The sequence below is a fragment of the Poromitra crassiceps genome (assembly GCF_964638095.1).
Source record: "Poromitra crassiceps genome assembly, chromosome: 29".
Lineage (NCBI taxonomy): Eukaryota > Metazoa > Chordata > Actinopteri > Beryciformes > Melamphaidae > Poromitra > Poromitra crassiceps.
The window spans coordinates 17,508,983-17,525,813 of NC_139641.1; the positions used below are offsets into that span (position 1 = coordinate 17,508,983).

Below are 16,831 nucleotides of genomic sequence, written 5' to 3' on the forward strand. Positions count from 1 at the left end.
ATAGTCCATATGAAGAGCTGTGTCTGTATAGTCCATATGAAGAGCTGTGTCTGTATAGTCCATATGAAGAGCTGTGTCTGTGTAGTCCAAGAGCTGTGTCTGTGTAGTCCATATGAAGAGCTGTGTCTGTATAGTCCATATGAAGAGCTGTGTCTGTATAGTCCATATGAAGAGCTGTGTCTGTGTAGTCCATATGAAGAGCTGTGTCTGTGTAGTCCATATGAAGAGCTGTGTCTGTGTAGTCCATATGAAGAGCTGTGTCTGTGTAGTCCATATGAAGAGCTGTGTCTGTGTAGTCCATATGAAGAGCTGTGTCTGTGTAGTCCATATGAAGAGCTGTGTCTGTATAGTCCATATGAAGAGCTGTGTCTGTATAGTCCATATGAAGAGCTGTGTCTGTGTAGTCCATATGAAGAGCTGTGTCTGTGTAGTCCATATGAAGAGCTGTGTCTGTATAGTCCATATGAAGAGCTGTGTCTGTATAGTCCATATGAAGAGCTGTGTCTGTGTAGTCCATATGAAGAGCTGTGACTGTGTAGTCCATATGAAGAGCTGTGTCTGTGTAGTCCATATGAAGAGCTGTGTCTGTGTAGTCCATATGAAGAGCTGTGTCTGTATAGTCCATATGAAGAGCTGTGTCTGTGTAGTCCATATGAAGAGCTGTGTCTGTGTAGTCCATATGAAGAGCTGTGTCTGTATAGTCCATATGAAGAGCTGTGTCTGTGTAGTCCATATGAAGAGCTGTGTCTGTGTAGTCCATATGAAGAGCTGTGTCTGTATAGTCCATATGAAGAGCTGTGTCTGTATAGTCCATATGAAGAGCTGTGTCTGTGTAGTCCATATGAAGAGCTGTGTCTGTGTAGTCCATATGAAGAGCTGTGTCTGTGTAGTCCATATGAAGAGCTGTGTCTGTGTAGTCCATATGAAGAGCTGTGTCTGTATAGTCCATATGAAGAGCTGTGTCTGTGTAGTCCATATGAAGAGCTGTGTCTGTGTCTGTGTAGTCCATATGAAGAGCTGTGTATGTGTCTGTGTAGTCCATATGAAGAGCTGTGTCTGTGTAGTCCATATGAAGAGCTGTGTCTGTGTAGTCCATATGAAGAGCTGTGTCTGTGTAGTCCATATGAAGAGCTGTGTCTGTGTAGTCCATATGAAGAGCTGTGTCTGTGTCTGTGTAGTCCATATGAAGAGCTGTGTCTGTGTAGTCCATATGAAGAGCTGTGTCTGTATAGTCCATATGAAGAGCTGTGTCTGTGTAGTCCATATGAAGAGCTGTGTCTGTATAGTCCATATGAAGAGCTGTGTCTGTGTAGTCCATATGAAGAGCTGTGCCTGTGTCTGTGTAGTCCATATGAAGAGCTGTGTATGTGTCTGTGTAGTCCATATGAAGAGCTGTGCATGTGTCTGTGTAGTCCATATGAAGAGCTGTGTCTGTGTAGTCCATATGAAGAGCTGTGCATGTGTCTGTGTAGTCCATGTGAAGAGCTGTGCATGTGTCTGTGTAGTCCATATGAAGAGCTGTGTCTGTGTAGTCCATATGAAGAGCTGTGCATGTGTCTGTGTAGTCCATATGAAGAGCTGTGTCTGTGTAGTCCATATGAAGAGCTGTGTCTGTGTAGTCCATATGAAGAGCTGTGTCTGTGTCTGTGTAGTCCATATGAAGAGCTGTGTCTGTGTAGTCCATATGAAGAGCTGTGTCTGTGTAGTCCATATGAAGAGCTGTGCCTGTGTCTGTGTAGTCCATATGAAGAGCTGTGCCTGTGTCTGTGTAGTCCATGTGAAGAGCTGTGTCTGTGTAGTCCATATGAAGAGCTGTGCCTGTGTCTGTGTAGTCCATATGAAGAGCTGTGTCTGTGTAGTCCATGTGAAGAGCTGTGTCCGTATAGTCCATATGAAGAGCTGTGTCTGTGTAGTCCATATGAAGAGCTGTCTGTGTCTGTGTGGTCCATATGAAGAGCTGTCTGTGTCTGTGTAGTCCATGTGAAGAGCTGTGTCTGTGTAGTCCATATGAAGAGCTGTGTCTGTGTAGTCCATGTGAAGAGCTGTGTCTGTGTAGTCCATATGAAGAGCTGTGTCTGTATAGTCCATATGAAGAGCTGTGTCTGTATAGTCCATATGAAGAGCTGTGTCTGTGTAGTCCATGTGAAGAGCTGTGTCTGTGTAGTCCATATGAAGAGCTGTGTCTGTGTAGTCCATGCGAAGAGCTGTGTCTGTGTAGTCCATATGAAGAGCTGTGCCTGTGTAGTCCATGTGAAGAGCTGTGTCTGTGTAGTCCATATGAAGAGCTGTGTCTGTGTAGTCCATGTGAAGAGCTGTGTCTGTGTAGTCCATATGAAGAGCTGTGTCTGTATAGTCCATGTGAAGAGCTGTGTCTGTGTAGTCCATGTGAAGAGCTGTGTCTGTGTAGTCCATATGAAGAGCTGTGTCTGTGTAGTCCATATGACGAGCTGTGTCTGTGTAGTCCATATGAAGAGCTGTGTCTGTGTAGTCCATATGAAGAGCTGTGTCTGTATAGTCCATGTGAAGATCTGTGTCTGTGTAGTCCATATGAAGAGCTGTGTCTGTATAGTCCATATGAAGAGCTGTGTCTGTGTAGTCCATATGAAGAGCTGTGTCTGTGTAGTCCATATGAAGAGCTGTGTCTGTGTAGTCCATGTGAAGAGCTGTGTCTGTGTAGTCCATGTGAAGAGCTGTGTCTGTATAGTCCATATGAAGAGCTGTGTCTGTGTAGTCCATATGAAGAGCTGTGTCTGTGTCGTGCACTGCAAAGTAGAAGTGGTTATGGGATGATGATGTTGCAGTGACATTCATAATGATAAAGGCATAGAAGTGCTACATTATGTCAGTGACATAATGATAGATGTGATAATGTGCATTGGGTCTTGGCATTGCAGGTACATCATCTGTTTTTCCATACATAAATGAACAACAGTAAAAAGCAGACCTAGGCAACGAGCGCTCCCACATCTTTTTCAAAGTACAAAGTGAACTCAATTTACAACTTGTCTTCAACTAGTTCTGAACGGTGGCTTTCTGTCCAATACGCTGCCTCTACTCTCTCTGATCCATGTTAGGTTGGATTTACCCCAAAAAAAGAAAAGAAAAAAAAGAACAATATTTCACTGGCTTGTTGCACAAAATGACCATAATATATCAGTAAGTATAAGCAACCAATGTAACGTTTTGAGGGTCATGTCTGTTGATGCCCACATGGCCTCAATGTGCAATAACTGCCAAATACTGCAGTTTGTGCAATATTCAAATAATCTTAATCCTTAAAATTGGAAGCCTTACCTACAAAAGAACCCAGAAGAAATAACTAAATACCTGCTTTTGGTTTAAAAAAAATAGCTGGAGGCCCAAAAAAATAGCACTTTTTGGGGGCCTTTTTGAGCTTTATAATGGGGGATTTTTCTTTAAATTTGACACTGCACAAAAAAATCAAAATCTATCAAACTCAATGTTGGTGCTAATCTTTTCCATAAACCATACTGTCAGAACCCCCCCCCCCCCAAATCACTTTGCATTATGTGATTTTGAGGACAATACGAGGGTTAAAATGATCTAAAGACAAGGACAAGATGATCTGAACAAGTAGTCTCAGTCTGCCTAGAAGAAAGAGAGAGTGTGTGTTTATGTGTTTGAATGTTACTGTATGTGTCTACATGCGCCTTAAGTGTAAAAAAGAAGAAGCAGCAAATCTCTTACCATTGCAGTCAGTCAGCACAATGCAGAAAAGCTGCGGGCGGTTGACTTCGACAACCCAACTAAACTGCGTAGCTTTTTTATTGGCACTCTGCTCCAAACGCTGCATTTGATATCTTACCCTCCAACCCCCCCACCACCCCCATTCTCCTTCACACACACACACACACACACACACACACACACACACACACACACACACACACACGCACACACGCACACATCATGCAAGCGGGTTCCTTTTGCAAACCTACACACAAGATGGGTCGGGGAGACAGGGAGGGAATAAAGCAATGCTAGAGAATCCTAGAGAAGAGTTTATACAAATCAATTAGGACCGAGGCTCGTTAGAAGGCAAATAGTCCCGCCCCTTTACTGTTTATTTCATAGTTTACTTTATGGGTTTATTCCATAGCTCACTGATTTGAGTTAATTCCCTAATGTGCTCTGTAAAATCCATGTAGCAACCATAGGGGGTTAAGGAGGGGAAAAAACTTTGGTCTTTCCCCTTGAGAATGTGTTGTGTGACTTTGATCCACTAACCTATAACGTGATCGATAATCCATGAACCGTGAAAATGATTGCCTCCCTAATGGAGGCATAATGAGCCCATCTTGGCATCTTGAAGTGTTGTTGTCCCTGAGCCGGCCACTAAAAGGTAACGTGAAGCGAGAGCTGCATACATCAGAGGCTGCAAGATGGAGGATGACGATGATGAGGCTGCTGATGAGCATCAGAAGAGTGAGGAAGAGGAAGCCTATTCTAACGTTCTGCATGTCTGATCACCATTATTCAACCCCACTTCCAATCTCCCTCTCTTTCTCTACCGCCCTCCCTCCCTATGTCTCTCTCTCTCTATCACCCTCCCTCCCTATGTCTCTCTCTCTCTATCACCCTCCCTCCCTATGTCTCTCTCTCCAGAGACTAATTTCATTCCAAAATTGAAAATTATGCCTGTATCATTTACCCCCCCCCCCCCCCCTTTTTTTTTGTGTGTAATTCAATAGCTGGCATAAAAAAAGGATGAGTAAGACAGAATATGGTGATTCTCAGACATAAGTACAATATGTAATTTTGTTTGATCGCTATCCCGGTGTAAATTGAATATAGATCGGTACACTCCTTAATTACTGTAAGGCTCATTTGCTGGATAAAACGCCGGCGCCTGACAGTTTTGATGTCTGTTGGAGCGAAGAGGCTCAGAGAGATTTAACTGTGATTTTAAATCTTATCCCTGCAGTATTTTAGCACAGCTGTTGATCACTCGGAGCATCTCCTCTCGGCAGAGACGGGGAGCCGACTCGTCTCCACGTCTGTCCGACTCAATTCATTTCAGAGGGGTTTGTCGGCACGGTGTTTACTTTGCTGATACAGCATCACACAGAATGCAAGAACAATGGCCAATGGTCAAGTCAAGTTCATTTGTATACTAGCCCTAATTCACAAGCACGTCTCAGAGAGGGCTTTACAGAGAAAATGTCTAGCTAAGTCTAGCTAAGCACTATCAATAAAAAGGGGGGAACTATCTTACATTAGAGAGAGAGAGGGAGGGAGGGGAGAGAGGGAGAGGGGGAGGGGGAGAGAAGAGAGAGAGAGGGAGGGCGGAGAAGAGAGAGAGCAGAACAAACAGGGTGTACTGAGGCTGGGCGATACGGTAGGATGTATGTAGTCGTGACCCGGGAGGAGTGCTGCCCATTTTCCTTTTAGTCCCGTTTCTGCTCCACATTTTTCTGTTCTATTTCTGAAAAACAAAACGAGAACAAATTGGACGGGTGCCAGCAAGGGGCGGGGATTAGCGGGGGCTCGGGGCTTTTTTGCCAGTAAAAAAATCTGAAATTGCCCCTTGGAATTGGGATGACGGACGGGGGCATTTTTTTGCCCCGTAAAATAAAATAAAACTGTGACTCGAAATGGTCAAACTATCATGCAAACTATCATGCAACATGTGTTAGCTACAAGATGAGCAGCATGTTGTGAACAGTAGAGACCTATAGCAGCGCTGCCCTGCCCTGCCCATGCTGTGTGGACTTATTTTAAGATCAAGGAAGACAAAGGCCAGTGGAGTGCAATTTAACCTTATACAATGTGGGCGTAATTTCCTACCCTGGTGCCAGCGTTTTGTCTGTGCGTTTACACTGCTGCTACTCTGCCTGTTTTGTCTGTGTGTTTACACTGCTGCTACTCTGCCTGTTTTGTCTGTGTGTTTACACTGCTGCTACTCTGCCTGTTTTGTCTGTGTGTTTACACTGCTGCTACTCTGCCTGTTTTGTCTGTGCGTTTACACTGCTGCTACTCTGCCTGTTTTGTCTGTGTGTTTATACTGCTGCTACTCTGCCTGTTTTGTCTGTGTGTTTAGACTGCTGCTACTCTGCCTGTTTTGTCTGTGTGTTTACACTGCTGCTACTCTGCCTGTTTTGTCTGTGTGTTTACACTGCTGCTACTCTGCCTGTTTTGTCTGTGTGTTTACACTGCTGCTACTCTGCCTGTTTTGTCTGTGTGTTTACACTGCTGCTACTCTGCCTGTTTTGTCTGTGCGTTTACACTGCTGATACTCTGCCTGTTTTGTCTGTGTGTTTACACTGCTGCTACTCTGCCTGTTTTGTCTGTGCGTTTACACTGCTGCTACTCTGCCTGTTTTGTCTGTGTGTTTACACTGCTGCTACTCTGCCTGTTTTGTCTGTGTGTTTAGACTGCTGCTACTCTGCCTGTTTTGTCTGTGTGTTTACAGTGCTGCTACTCTGCCTGTTTTGTCTGTGCGTTTACACTGCTGCTACTCTGCCTGTTTTGTCTGTGTGTTTACACTGCTGCTACTCTGCCTGTTTTGTCTGTGTGTTTACACTGCTGCTACTCTGCCTGTTTTGTCTGTGTGTTTACACTGCTGCTACTCTGCCTGTTTTGTCTGTGTGTTTAGACTGCTGCTACTCTGCCTGTTTTGTCTGTGTGTTTACACTGCTGCTACTCTGCCTGTTTTGTCTGTGTGTTTACACTGCTGCTACTCTGCCTGTTTTGTCTGTGTGTTTACACTGCTGCTACTCTGCCTGTTTTGTCTGTGTGTTTACACTGCTGCTACTCTGCCTGTTTTGTCTGTGTGTTTACACTGCTGCTACTCTGCCTGTTTTGTCTGTGTGTTTACACTGCTGCTACTCTGCCTGTTTTGTCTGTGTGTTTACACTGCTGCTACTCTGCCTGACCGCGTCCCGTCGGCCAGACACTGCCCATTTCGCGCCGCGTTACTCTTATTTTCATCTCACGTCATGGCACCGACACTGTACAGCAGACAGGTCTTGTAAGTGTGGTGCTACAACAACCCACCAGGGGAAACCACACTCCTGTATCCATCTGGGCTTTTGTGAAAAAACAATACTCACATGTGCAGTTTGGAGCGGTGCCGGACCACGTGCCGTTGGCGAGACACTGACGCGTGGGCGAGCCCAGGAGGAAGTAGCCCTCCATGCACGAATACACCATGGAGTGGGAGAAGGTCGTCCCGTCCACGCGGGAGATGCGGCCGTGAGCCGGCGTGCCCGGGTTCCCACAATGCACCGCTGCAACGGAGAAAGAAGGAGAGAACGTGAAGGTCAGAGGTGTAAAATCGTAATGGATTTTCTATTTTCCATATCAGTGATTCACAACTTGGAAGGTTGGGGGGCTCCAGGGGGGCTGTCAGCAGACGTGGACAAGATGATTGCAAGGTTGTGAAGAAATATATTCTTCCTATATTATGTGTTCCAAGTGGGGTAGAAGAAGGCATTGTTTTTCTCTTTAGGAGCTGTGAGCCAAACTGATCTATAGATCATCACAGCTTTACTAAGCTGTGATGCTACTGAGCAGGGCTGGCACAGTGGTAAACAATACAATACAGTTCATCCATCCACACTATGAGTCAGCAAAGTTCCTGCTCAACCCCCGTCATGCCTTCAGACATGATGGGAGCTCTCTCTGAAAAGTTCCGTCTAAAAATGAGAAGAGGATTGTGGGAGTTCACAGCTGAACTCTGAGGTTCAATTTGCAAAATAAGATCATTTTTAGTTCCCTTTATTGCTAAAGAAAAAAAGATATGTCAATTATATTGACTGATTTAGAGTACAGGCCAGGACACATGACGATTAAGGGTGCTCCCGTGCGATCGGCCACCAATAGTTTGATCGTTGGTCTCTATAAAGGCCATTCAGAAGAGCGATCGGATGACGCAAAACACGCAAGACCATTTCTGAAGACAAAAATGGCTTCCCGGTCTGGCAGGCGTTCAGCGTCTGCAGCATTTCCGGAATAGACCAACCGTTGCTGAGAGGGGGGAAACTATGGGGTTTGTTTCATGTTGTTTTTCTTCTGAACCCGAATCATGTTTCATTACAGAACTGACTTGCCCTCTCAATCACCTAATCGCCTGGAACATTTGAAATAGTGATTTCGGGCAACCAGACCGAGGTGTTGTAGGCGCCAGGGTGATTTCGCCAAACACACACACACACACACACACACACACACACACACACACACATACACACGCGCGCGTGCACACACTGCAGATAAAGTATTGCATCCCATTTGACTTCCTCATTTTAATAATTCATGACAGACATGATGACAGCCGCACAAAACAGGCCTTGATTCATTCATTCAGGCTCCGGTGAAGCTCCTCGGCCCCTCCCTCCTGGGGTGCAGGGAGAGCTAAAACAATCTTTAAATCAGTAGTTCAGTGGGGAGATGGAGAGAGAGAGACAGAGAGACAGGGAGAAGGAGACGGAACGGGCAGGGGATGAGCAAGGAGACAGAGAGAGAGAGACAGCATGATAAAGACAGAGAGAGAGAGACAGAGAGATAAAGACAGAGAGAGACAGACAGAGAGAAGTGAGAGAGACAGACACAGAGAGAGAGAGACAGAGAGAGAGAGACAGCGCGATAAAGACACAGAGAGAGAGACAGCGAGATAAAGACAGAGAGAGAGAGACAGAGAGAAGTGAGAGAGACAGACAGAGAGAGAGAGAGACAGCGCGATAAAGACAGAGAGAGAGATACCAACCAGGTTATTCCCAGGTTGATGTTGTGTTTGAAAGAGCCACATTGTCCCACCTGGACATGAGTGGGGACAGGGCTGGTTTTATCTATGGCTCTGGTGCACTGAGGGTAGCCACGGATCAAAAAGCCTCTATCTGTGTCATGGAGGCTGTCACGGTTGGAAGTGAAATGAACTTGCTGGTAGGTATAGTGTTTCAGAATCACAATCACTCTTATTGCCGCAGTAGGTAATCAGATTACATACAGTACGTGGATTTGACTTAGTGTAAGTATATGCAGCGTAGGGTCACGTCAATAGTCAGAAGACCAAACATACAGAAAGACAAAATCACAATCAAAAGTGCAGTCCAATATATACAACACACATGAATAAGGGCTTTAACACATTGATACTAGTGTCCTCTAGTAAGAGAGTGGCGTCAGCGGAGGACCAAAATGCAAGAATCATTAGCCAATGAACAGCCAGGAATGGGTCTCGCGCTACTTTTGCATGCTAAAATAAAGCCGATAATGTACAATTTGATTCATTTCAAGGGATGAAAAACCCTTTCAAAGTACAACACTGTCTATTTTGATGCAACTCGACAGTGCTGCTTTTTTTACTGAAGAGTTCCACTTTCTACTTCCTGGAAAAAAACTGGTCCATTGGAGTGAATGGAGATGTCGGAACTCTTCTATTATACGGCTCTGGTTGATACCTGATGCAGCATTTGTGTGTGTATCCCTTTAAGACCGCGAACCGCGTCTTAAAGGGATACACACACAAATGAGGGATATACACACAAATGCTGCATCAGGTATCAATGGGTTAAAGTGACATATGATGGGGGGCCGGCGGGAGGTTCATGTCAGTGGGGGGGTTCTGACCTGTTGAGCCGGCTGTGCTTGGGGGATATTGGGGGGGTGGTAGAGTCCTTAGTAGCGGGGGGGTGGTAGAGTCCTTAGTAGTGGGGGGGGGGGGGGGGGTGGTAGAGTCCTTAGTAGTGGGGGGGGGGGGTGGTAGAGTCCTTAGTAGTGGGGGGGTGGTAGAGTCCTTAGTAGTGGGGGGGGGGGGGTGGTAGAGTCCTTAGTAGTGGGGGGGGGGGGGTGGTAGAGTCCTTAGTAGTGGGGGCTTTCGAGTCAGAGCCACAGAGCCTGCAGGTCAAAACACCAGACACAGTCTGTTCTTCACACTCACAGAGCCTGCAGGTCAAAACACCAGACACAGTCTGTTCTTCACACTCACAGAGCCTGCAGGTCAAAACACCAGACACAGTCTGTTCTTCACACTCACAGAGCCTGCAGGTCAAAACACCAGACACAGTCTGTTCTTCACACCCACAGAGCCTGCAGGTCAAAACACCAGACACAGTCTGTTCTTCACACTCACAGAGCCTGCAGGTCAAAACACCAGACACAGTCTGTTCTTCACACTCACAGAGCCTGCAGGTCAAAACACCAGACACAGTCTGTTCTTCACACTCACAGAGCCTGCAGGTCAAAACACCAGACACAGTCTGTTCTTCACGCCCACAGAGCCTGCAGGTCAAAACACCAGACACAGTCTGTTCTTCATGCCCACAGAGCCTGCAGGTCAAAACACCAGACACAGTCTGTTCTTCACACCCACAGAGCCTGCAGGTCAAAACACCAGACACAGTCTGTTCTTCATGCCCACAGAGCCTGCAGGTCAAAACACCAGACACAGTCTGTTCTTCACGCCCACAGAGCCTGCAGGTCAAAACACCAGACACAGTCTGTTCTTCACACCCACAGAGCCTGCAGGTCAAAACACCAGACACAGTCTGTTCTTCACGCCCACAGAGCCTGCAGGTCAAAGCACCAGACACAGTCTGTTCTTCACGCCCACAGAGCCTGCAGGTCAAAACACCAGACACAGTCTGTTCTTCATGCCCACAGAGCCTGCAGGTCAAAACACCAGACACAGTCTGTTCTTCATGCCCACAGAGCCTGCAGGTCAAAACACCAGACACAGTCTGTTCTTCACACTCACAGAGCCTGCAGGTCAAAACACCAGACACAGTCTGTTCTTCATGCCCACAGAGCCTGCAGGTCAAAGCACCAGACACAGTCTGTTCTTCATGCCCACAGAGCCTGCAGGTCAAAACACCAGACACAGTCTGTTCTTCACGCCCACAGAGCCTGCAGGTCAAAACACCAGACACAGTCTGTTCTTCATGCCCACAGAGCCTGCAGGTCAAAACACCAGACACAGTCTGTTCTTCATGCCCACAGAGCCTGCAGGTCAAAGCACCAGACACAGTCTGTTCTTCATGCCCACAGAGCCTGCAGGTCAAAACACCAGACACAGTCTGTTCTTCATGCCCACAGAGCCTGCAGGTCAAAACACCAGACACAGTCTGTTCTTCACGCCCACAGAGCCTGCAGGTCAAAACACCAGACACAGTCTGTTCTTCACGCCCACAGAGCATGCAGGTCAAAACACCAGACACAGTCTGTTCTTCACACCCACAGAGCCTGCAGGTCAAAACACCAGACACAGTCTGTTCTTCACACCCACAGAGCCTGCAGGTCAAAACACCAGACACAGTCTGTTCTTCACACTCACAGAGCCTGCAGGTCAAAACACCAGACACAGTCTGTTCTTCACGCCCACAGAGCCTGCTGGTCAAAACACCAGACACAGTCTGTTCTTCACGCTCACAGAGCCTGCAGGTCAAAACACCAGACACAGTCTGTTCTTCACACTCACAGAGCCTGCAGGTCAAAACACCAGACACAGTCTGTTCTTCACGCTCACAGAGCCTGCAGGTCAAAACACCAGACACAGTCTGTTCTTCACACTCACAGAGCCTGCAGGTCAAAACACCAGACACAGTCTGTTCTTCACGCCCACAGAGCCTGCTGGTCAAAACACCAGACACAGTCTGTTCTTCATGCTCACAGAGCCTGCAGGTCAAAGCACCAGACACAGTCTGTTCTTCACGCTCACAGAGCCTGCAGGTCAAAACACCAGACACAGTCTGTTCTTCACGCCCACAGAGCCTGCAGGTCAAAACACCAGACACAGTCTGTTCTTCACGCCCACAGAGCCACAGAGCCTGCAGGTCAAAGGAAGTTGGAAAAAAAAAGCGCTTCGGACCGGATGAAGTTGGAAACGATGATTGGAGAAATACGAGCGGATGTTCAAGTAATGTTACAATGTCAAGTGTCAAATGTGAAACATGACGTGTTCCATTCATTGTTATGTCAGGTTGAGCCAGCTCCTATCTGACATGTCATTAACCCTGTGTTGACTGACCTGTTGGAACATGGGTCAAGTAACCCTGGGCCGACCCTGCTCATTGGTCTGGACGTGGTAATAGAGAGATGAGACGACCCTGCTCATTGGTCTGGAAGTGGTAATAGAGGATGATAGGAGGGCAGGGGGTGAACAACATCAACATCCACCAGAAAGACAGACAGAGAGAGGAGGGAGGAGGAGGAGACAACCAGACAGAGCGATATAGACAGATACAAAAAGAATCTGGAGGGAAGGAGACAGACAGACAGACAGACAGACAGAGACAGAGACAGATACAGATACAGACAGACAGACAGACAGACAGACAGACAGACAGACAGACAGACAGACACAGACAGACAGACAGACAGACAGACAGACAGACAGACAGACAGACAGAGACAGATACAGACAGACAGACAGACAGACACAGACAGACAGACAGACAGACAGACAGAGTGTACTTCGTAGTGTCTGGTCTATCATATTAAAATGACACTAGCAGGCAGGACGGAGGGGAGGGAAGCAGTCAAACATTTACCTCAACATCCGGTTGACCCCTGGGGGTCATTTATGCAGCACACATACGGGCTCAGATCAGAATCCACACTGATTCATTATATTAATATATAATATATATATATATTATATATATTCATTTATCACAATCCCACAAAGAAGTTGGCTTTAGGAGTCTTAGAATTAATGACTTTTTCCCTTTGCGATCTGGAATCCAGTCACAGCACCATGTGGCTGCAGCAGAGAGACTACTTATCCATCTGCTGTGTTTTGTGAGCTTTCACAAATCGTTTGTGTGCATGAGTGCGTGGAAGCATTTGTGTGTTTGTGTGTTTGCGTTTGTGTGTGTGTGTGTGTGTGTGTGTGTGTGTGTGTGTGTGTGTAAGAGAGAGAGAGAGAGAGAGAGAGAGAGAGAGAGAGAGAGAGAGAGAGAAAGGTCACGTGTGTATGTGTTACCTCTTTCTACCACTCCTGAGGTTCCTCCCCCCACTATCTGATAACATGACACTTTCGGAGGCAGTTTTTCGAGATGTTCACTCTTACGTTTGCAGAAAGGCTGCCTGCCCGACCAGGTCCCGTTGGGGAAGCAGATCCTCTCTTGCGAGCCGTACAGGGTGTGGCCCACGGCGCAGGTGAAGCGCACCTTGCTGCGCACTTTGAAGTTGCCCGCCTCTCTGCTGGCGTGGGCAGGTGTGCCGGGGTCCCCGCAGGTGCCCGTGGCCTCGCCTGCAACGGGAAGACAAAGCAGACAGCGAAGCGATTTAAGAACAGGCAAATCCAGATGCCGGCCATTCTCTGTTTTTTAAAGTGGAGCTGAACCCAAAAATGACTTTTCTTTTATTTTAGTTCAAATACCTGGCCATGCAGTGCACCTATTTAATAATGTATGCAAACAAAATCACAACAATCTAATTTCTTTAGTTTTTCACACTTTTTCACATCAAAATTTCATTTTTCAAGATTTCATTGATAACAGTAACGTACAGTTTGCTGACGTCACCTAGTACTATTAAATTTCTACCCCATTTCAACCAATCATATCACGACATGCAGTTGTCAATCAAATCTTCATTTCAGGATCATTTTCTCTTCCAAATGAAGTAGAAAATGGTGCCTAGTGCCTGTCATCTGGCAGAATTCCTATCCCATAAACTAACTACTAACTTGGCCAATTGTTAGAAACATGAACAAAAAACAAAAACTATAATCTCTAAGAATGCAAAGAAATGTAACTGGCTCGTTAAAACACGCATTCCAGGGATATCGTATCGTTATAGCAGCGATAATGTGCGTGTGTTCACAAATGAGTTCCCTTTCAGCTGAATGCCTGTCTGTCACACAGGGGAACAATACAGAGAAGACTTGCTGCTCAAACCCTCCATCTTTTCCAAGTCCTCCGGGGAAGCAGCTATAAAACACACAATGCACCAATGAGCAGTTGTCACCAGGCCAACAGCGGACGGCGCAGGGGAGCGATACTTTCCACTGCTTTGACACCAAGAGCATTCTGTCCATTAAATCACCAGGAAGCCGTTAAAAGAGACCAGCTGTGTTCATGAGGAATGATGAATATGAAGTGACCTCTGCAGCTAAATCCTTTTTTCATAATCCTGAACAGTGTTGGCCAAGTTACTTTCAAAATGTAATATACTACATATTACTAGTTACTTTCATTTGAAAGTAATAAGTTACATTATAATATTACTTTCTGTGTAGAGTAACTCGTTAATCAGTACACTACTTTTGCATTACTTTCACCAAAATAACTGCAGTAGCAGAATGACATCGCTGCCCCGGAACCATACCGAAAAATAATTTCAACCGCCTTGAAGTCGGTGTAAACGATCCAAAATTCGAAATGTTATTATTTTCCTTTGTTATTATCATCTATAGTGGTTATTTGCATAAAAACACACAGTTTGATTAGGAAATGATTGCATCTTTTTAAAATATGTGCTTTGATTTAATAAAATGTAACTCAATTTGTAACTTGAGTTACTTGACAACGTAACTGGTATAATATTACTGAAATCCTATAAGTAATAAGTTATATTACTGAGTCACTGCTAAAAGTAATATGTTACTTTTGTAATGAGTTACCCCCAACACTGATCCTGAATGAGCCCCCTGCCTCTCTGCTGCACAGGAACACAGAGCGTGCTGCTCGCTGTGCTGTGCTGTCTTGCGCATCTTTAGGATTTCACCAGAATAAGCAGACATGCTGTGTGACTTGTTAGGCATTCATGTCTCGGGTGTATATTCATCAGGGACGTTCCCCCGAGCAGAGGGAACTAAACGCCTAACAGCCACCACGTCCACCACTGCTGCACACAGTCCTGTCACACAAACGAAACCAGTGGAGGAGAGGGAAGAACAAAGATCTGAAATGGATCTGGTATGTACATCTCTCTGTGAGGGATCTGGTATGTACATCTCTATGAGGGATCTGGTATATACATCTCTCTGTGAGGGATCTGGTATATACATCTCTCTGTGAGGGATCTGGTATGTACATATCTCTGTGAGGGATCTGGTATATACATCTCTCTGTGAGGGATCTGGTATGTACATCTCTCTGTGAGGGATCTGGTATGTACATATCTCTGTGAGGGATCTGGTATATACATCTCTCTGTGAGGGATCTGGTATGTACATCTCTCTGTGAGGGATCTGGTATATACATCTCTCTGTGAGGGATCTGGTATGTACATCTCTATGTGAGGGATCTGGTTTGTACATCTCTCTGTGAGGGATCTGGTATGTACATCTCTCTGTGAGGGATCTGGTATGTACATATCTCTGTGAGGGATCTGGTATATACATCTCTCTGTGAGGGATCTGGTATGTACATCTCTCTGTGAGGGATCTGGTATATACATCTCTCTGTGAGGGATCTGGTATGTACATCTCTATGTGAGGGATCTGGTTTGTACATCTCTCTGTGAGGGATCTGGTATATACATCTCTCTGTGAGGGATCTGGTATGTACATCTCTCTGTGAGGGATCTGGTATGTACATCTCTCTGTGAGGGATCTGGTATATACATATCTCTGTGAGGGATCTGGTATGTACATCTCTCTGTGAGGGATCTGGTATGTACATCTCTATGTGAGGGATCTGGTATGTACATCTCTCTGTGAGGGATCTGGTATGTACATCTCTCTGTGAGGGATCTGGTATGTACATCTCTATGTGAGGGAGCTGGTATGTACATCTCTCTGTGAGGGATCTGGTATGTACATCTCTCTGTGAGGGATCTGGTATGTACATCTCTCTGTGAGGGATCTGGTATGTACATCTCTATGTGAGGGATCTGGTTTGTACATCTCTATGTGAGGGATCTGGTATGTACATCTCTCTATGAGGGATCTGGTATGTACATCTCTATGTGAGGGATCTGGTTTGTACATCTCTATGTGAGGGATCTGGTATGTACATCTCTCTGTGAGGGATCTGGTATGTACATCTCTATGTGAGGGATCTGGTATGTACATATCTCTGTGAGGGATCTGGTATGTACATCTCTATGTGAGGGATCTGGTATGTACATCTCTCTGTGAGGGATCTGGTATGTACATCTCTCTATGAGGGATCTGGTATATACATCTCTATGTGAGGGATCTGGTATGTACATCTCTATGTGAGGGATCTGGTATGTACATCTCTCTGTGAGGGATCTGGTATGTACATCTCTCTGTGAGGGATCTGGTATGTACATCTCTATGTGAGGGATCTGGTATGTACATCTCTATGTGAGGGATATGGTATGTACATCTCTATGTGAGGGATCTGGTATGTACATCTCTATGTGAGGGATCTGGTATGTACATCTCTATGTGAGGGATCTGGTATGTACATCTCTATGTGAGGGATCTGGTATGTACATCTCTCTGTGAGGGATCTGGTATGTACATCTCTCTGTGAGGGATCTGGTATATACATCTCTCTGAGAGGGATTTGGTATGTACATCTCTCTATGAGGGATCTGGTATGTACATCTCTCTGTGAGGGATCTGGACTTTATTGGTTGTTGAGATCCAGTTCTTTGAACTGTGCATACAGTAGCTGCCAACACTGCCGGAGTCTCCCTAGTTTTCAGCCTTTCTCCCGCTGTGCACCTGATTGGTCATTTCTCCTGATCTCCTGATTTTACAGTGATAGAAATCAAACGGCTGCAGCGGGCTTAGATTTAAAGCCAGAGCGAACTTTCTGAACTAGAAGAGCCAACGCAGACATTGGTAACGCCATAATATAACTGTACTGCCATACTAGCTTGTCGGGAAGGGAACTGAATAACGCTCCAATGTTAGACTAAAGGGGGGGTTGGGGGGGTGAATTTGCAG

At 45.8% G+C, this 16,831-nt stretch overlaps 1 protein-coding gene across 1 annotated transcript in view; it reads right to left on the minus strand.

Annotated features, from left to right (window-relative positions):
• LOC310800114 (CUB and sushi domain-containing protein 3-like) overlaps window positions 1-16,831 on the minus strand; it is a gene marked incomplete at both ends in the record, with an annotated part of 662,783 nt that overhangs the window by 66,267 nt on the left and 579,685 nt on the right. Inside the window, 2 exons of the mRNA XM_083662685.1 lie at window positions 7,074-7,250; window positions 13,031-13,213. Coding sequence (XP_083518811.1) covers window positions 7,074-7,250; window positions 13,031-13,213 — 360 coding nt within the window. The remainder of the gene's footprint in view (window positions 1-7,073; window positions 7,251-13,030; window positions 13,214-16,831) is intronic.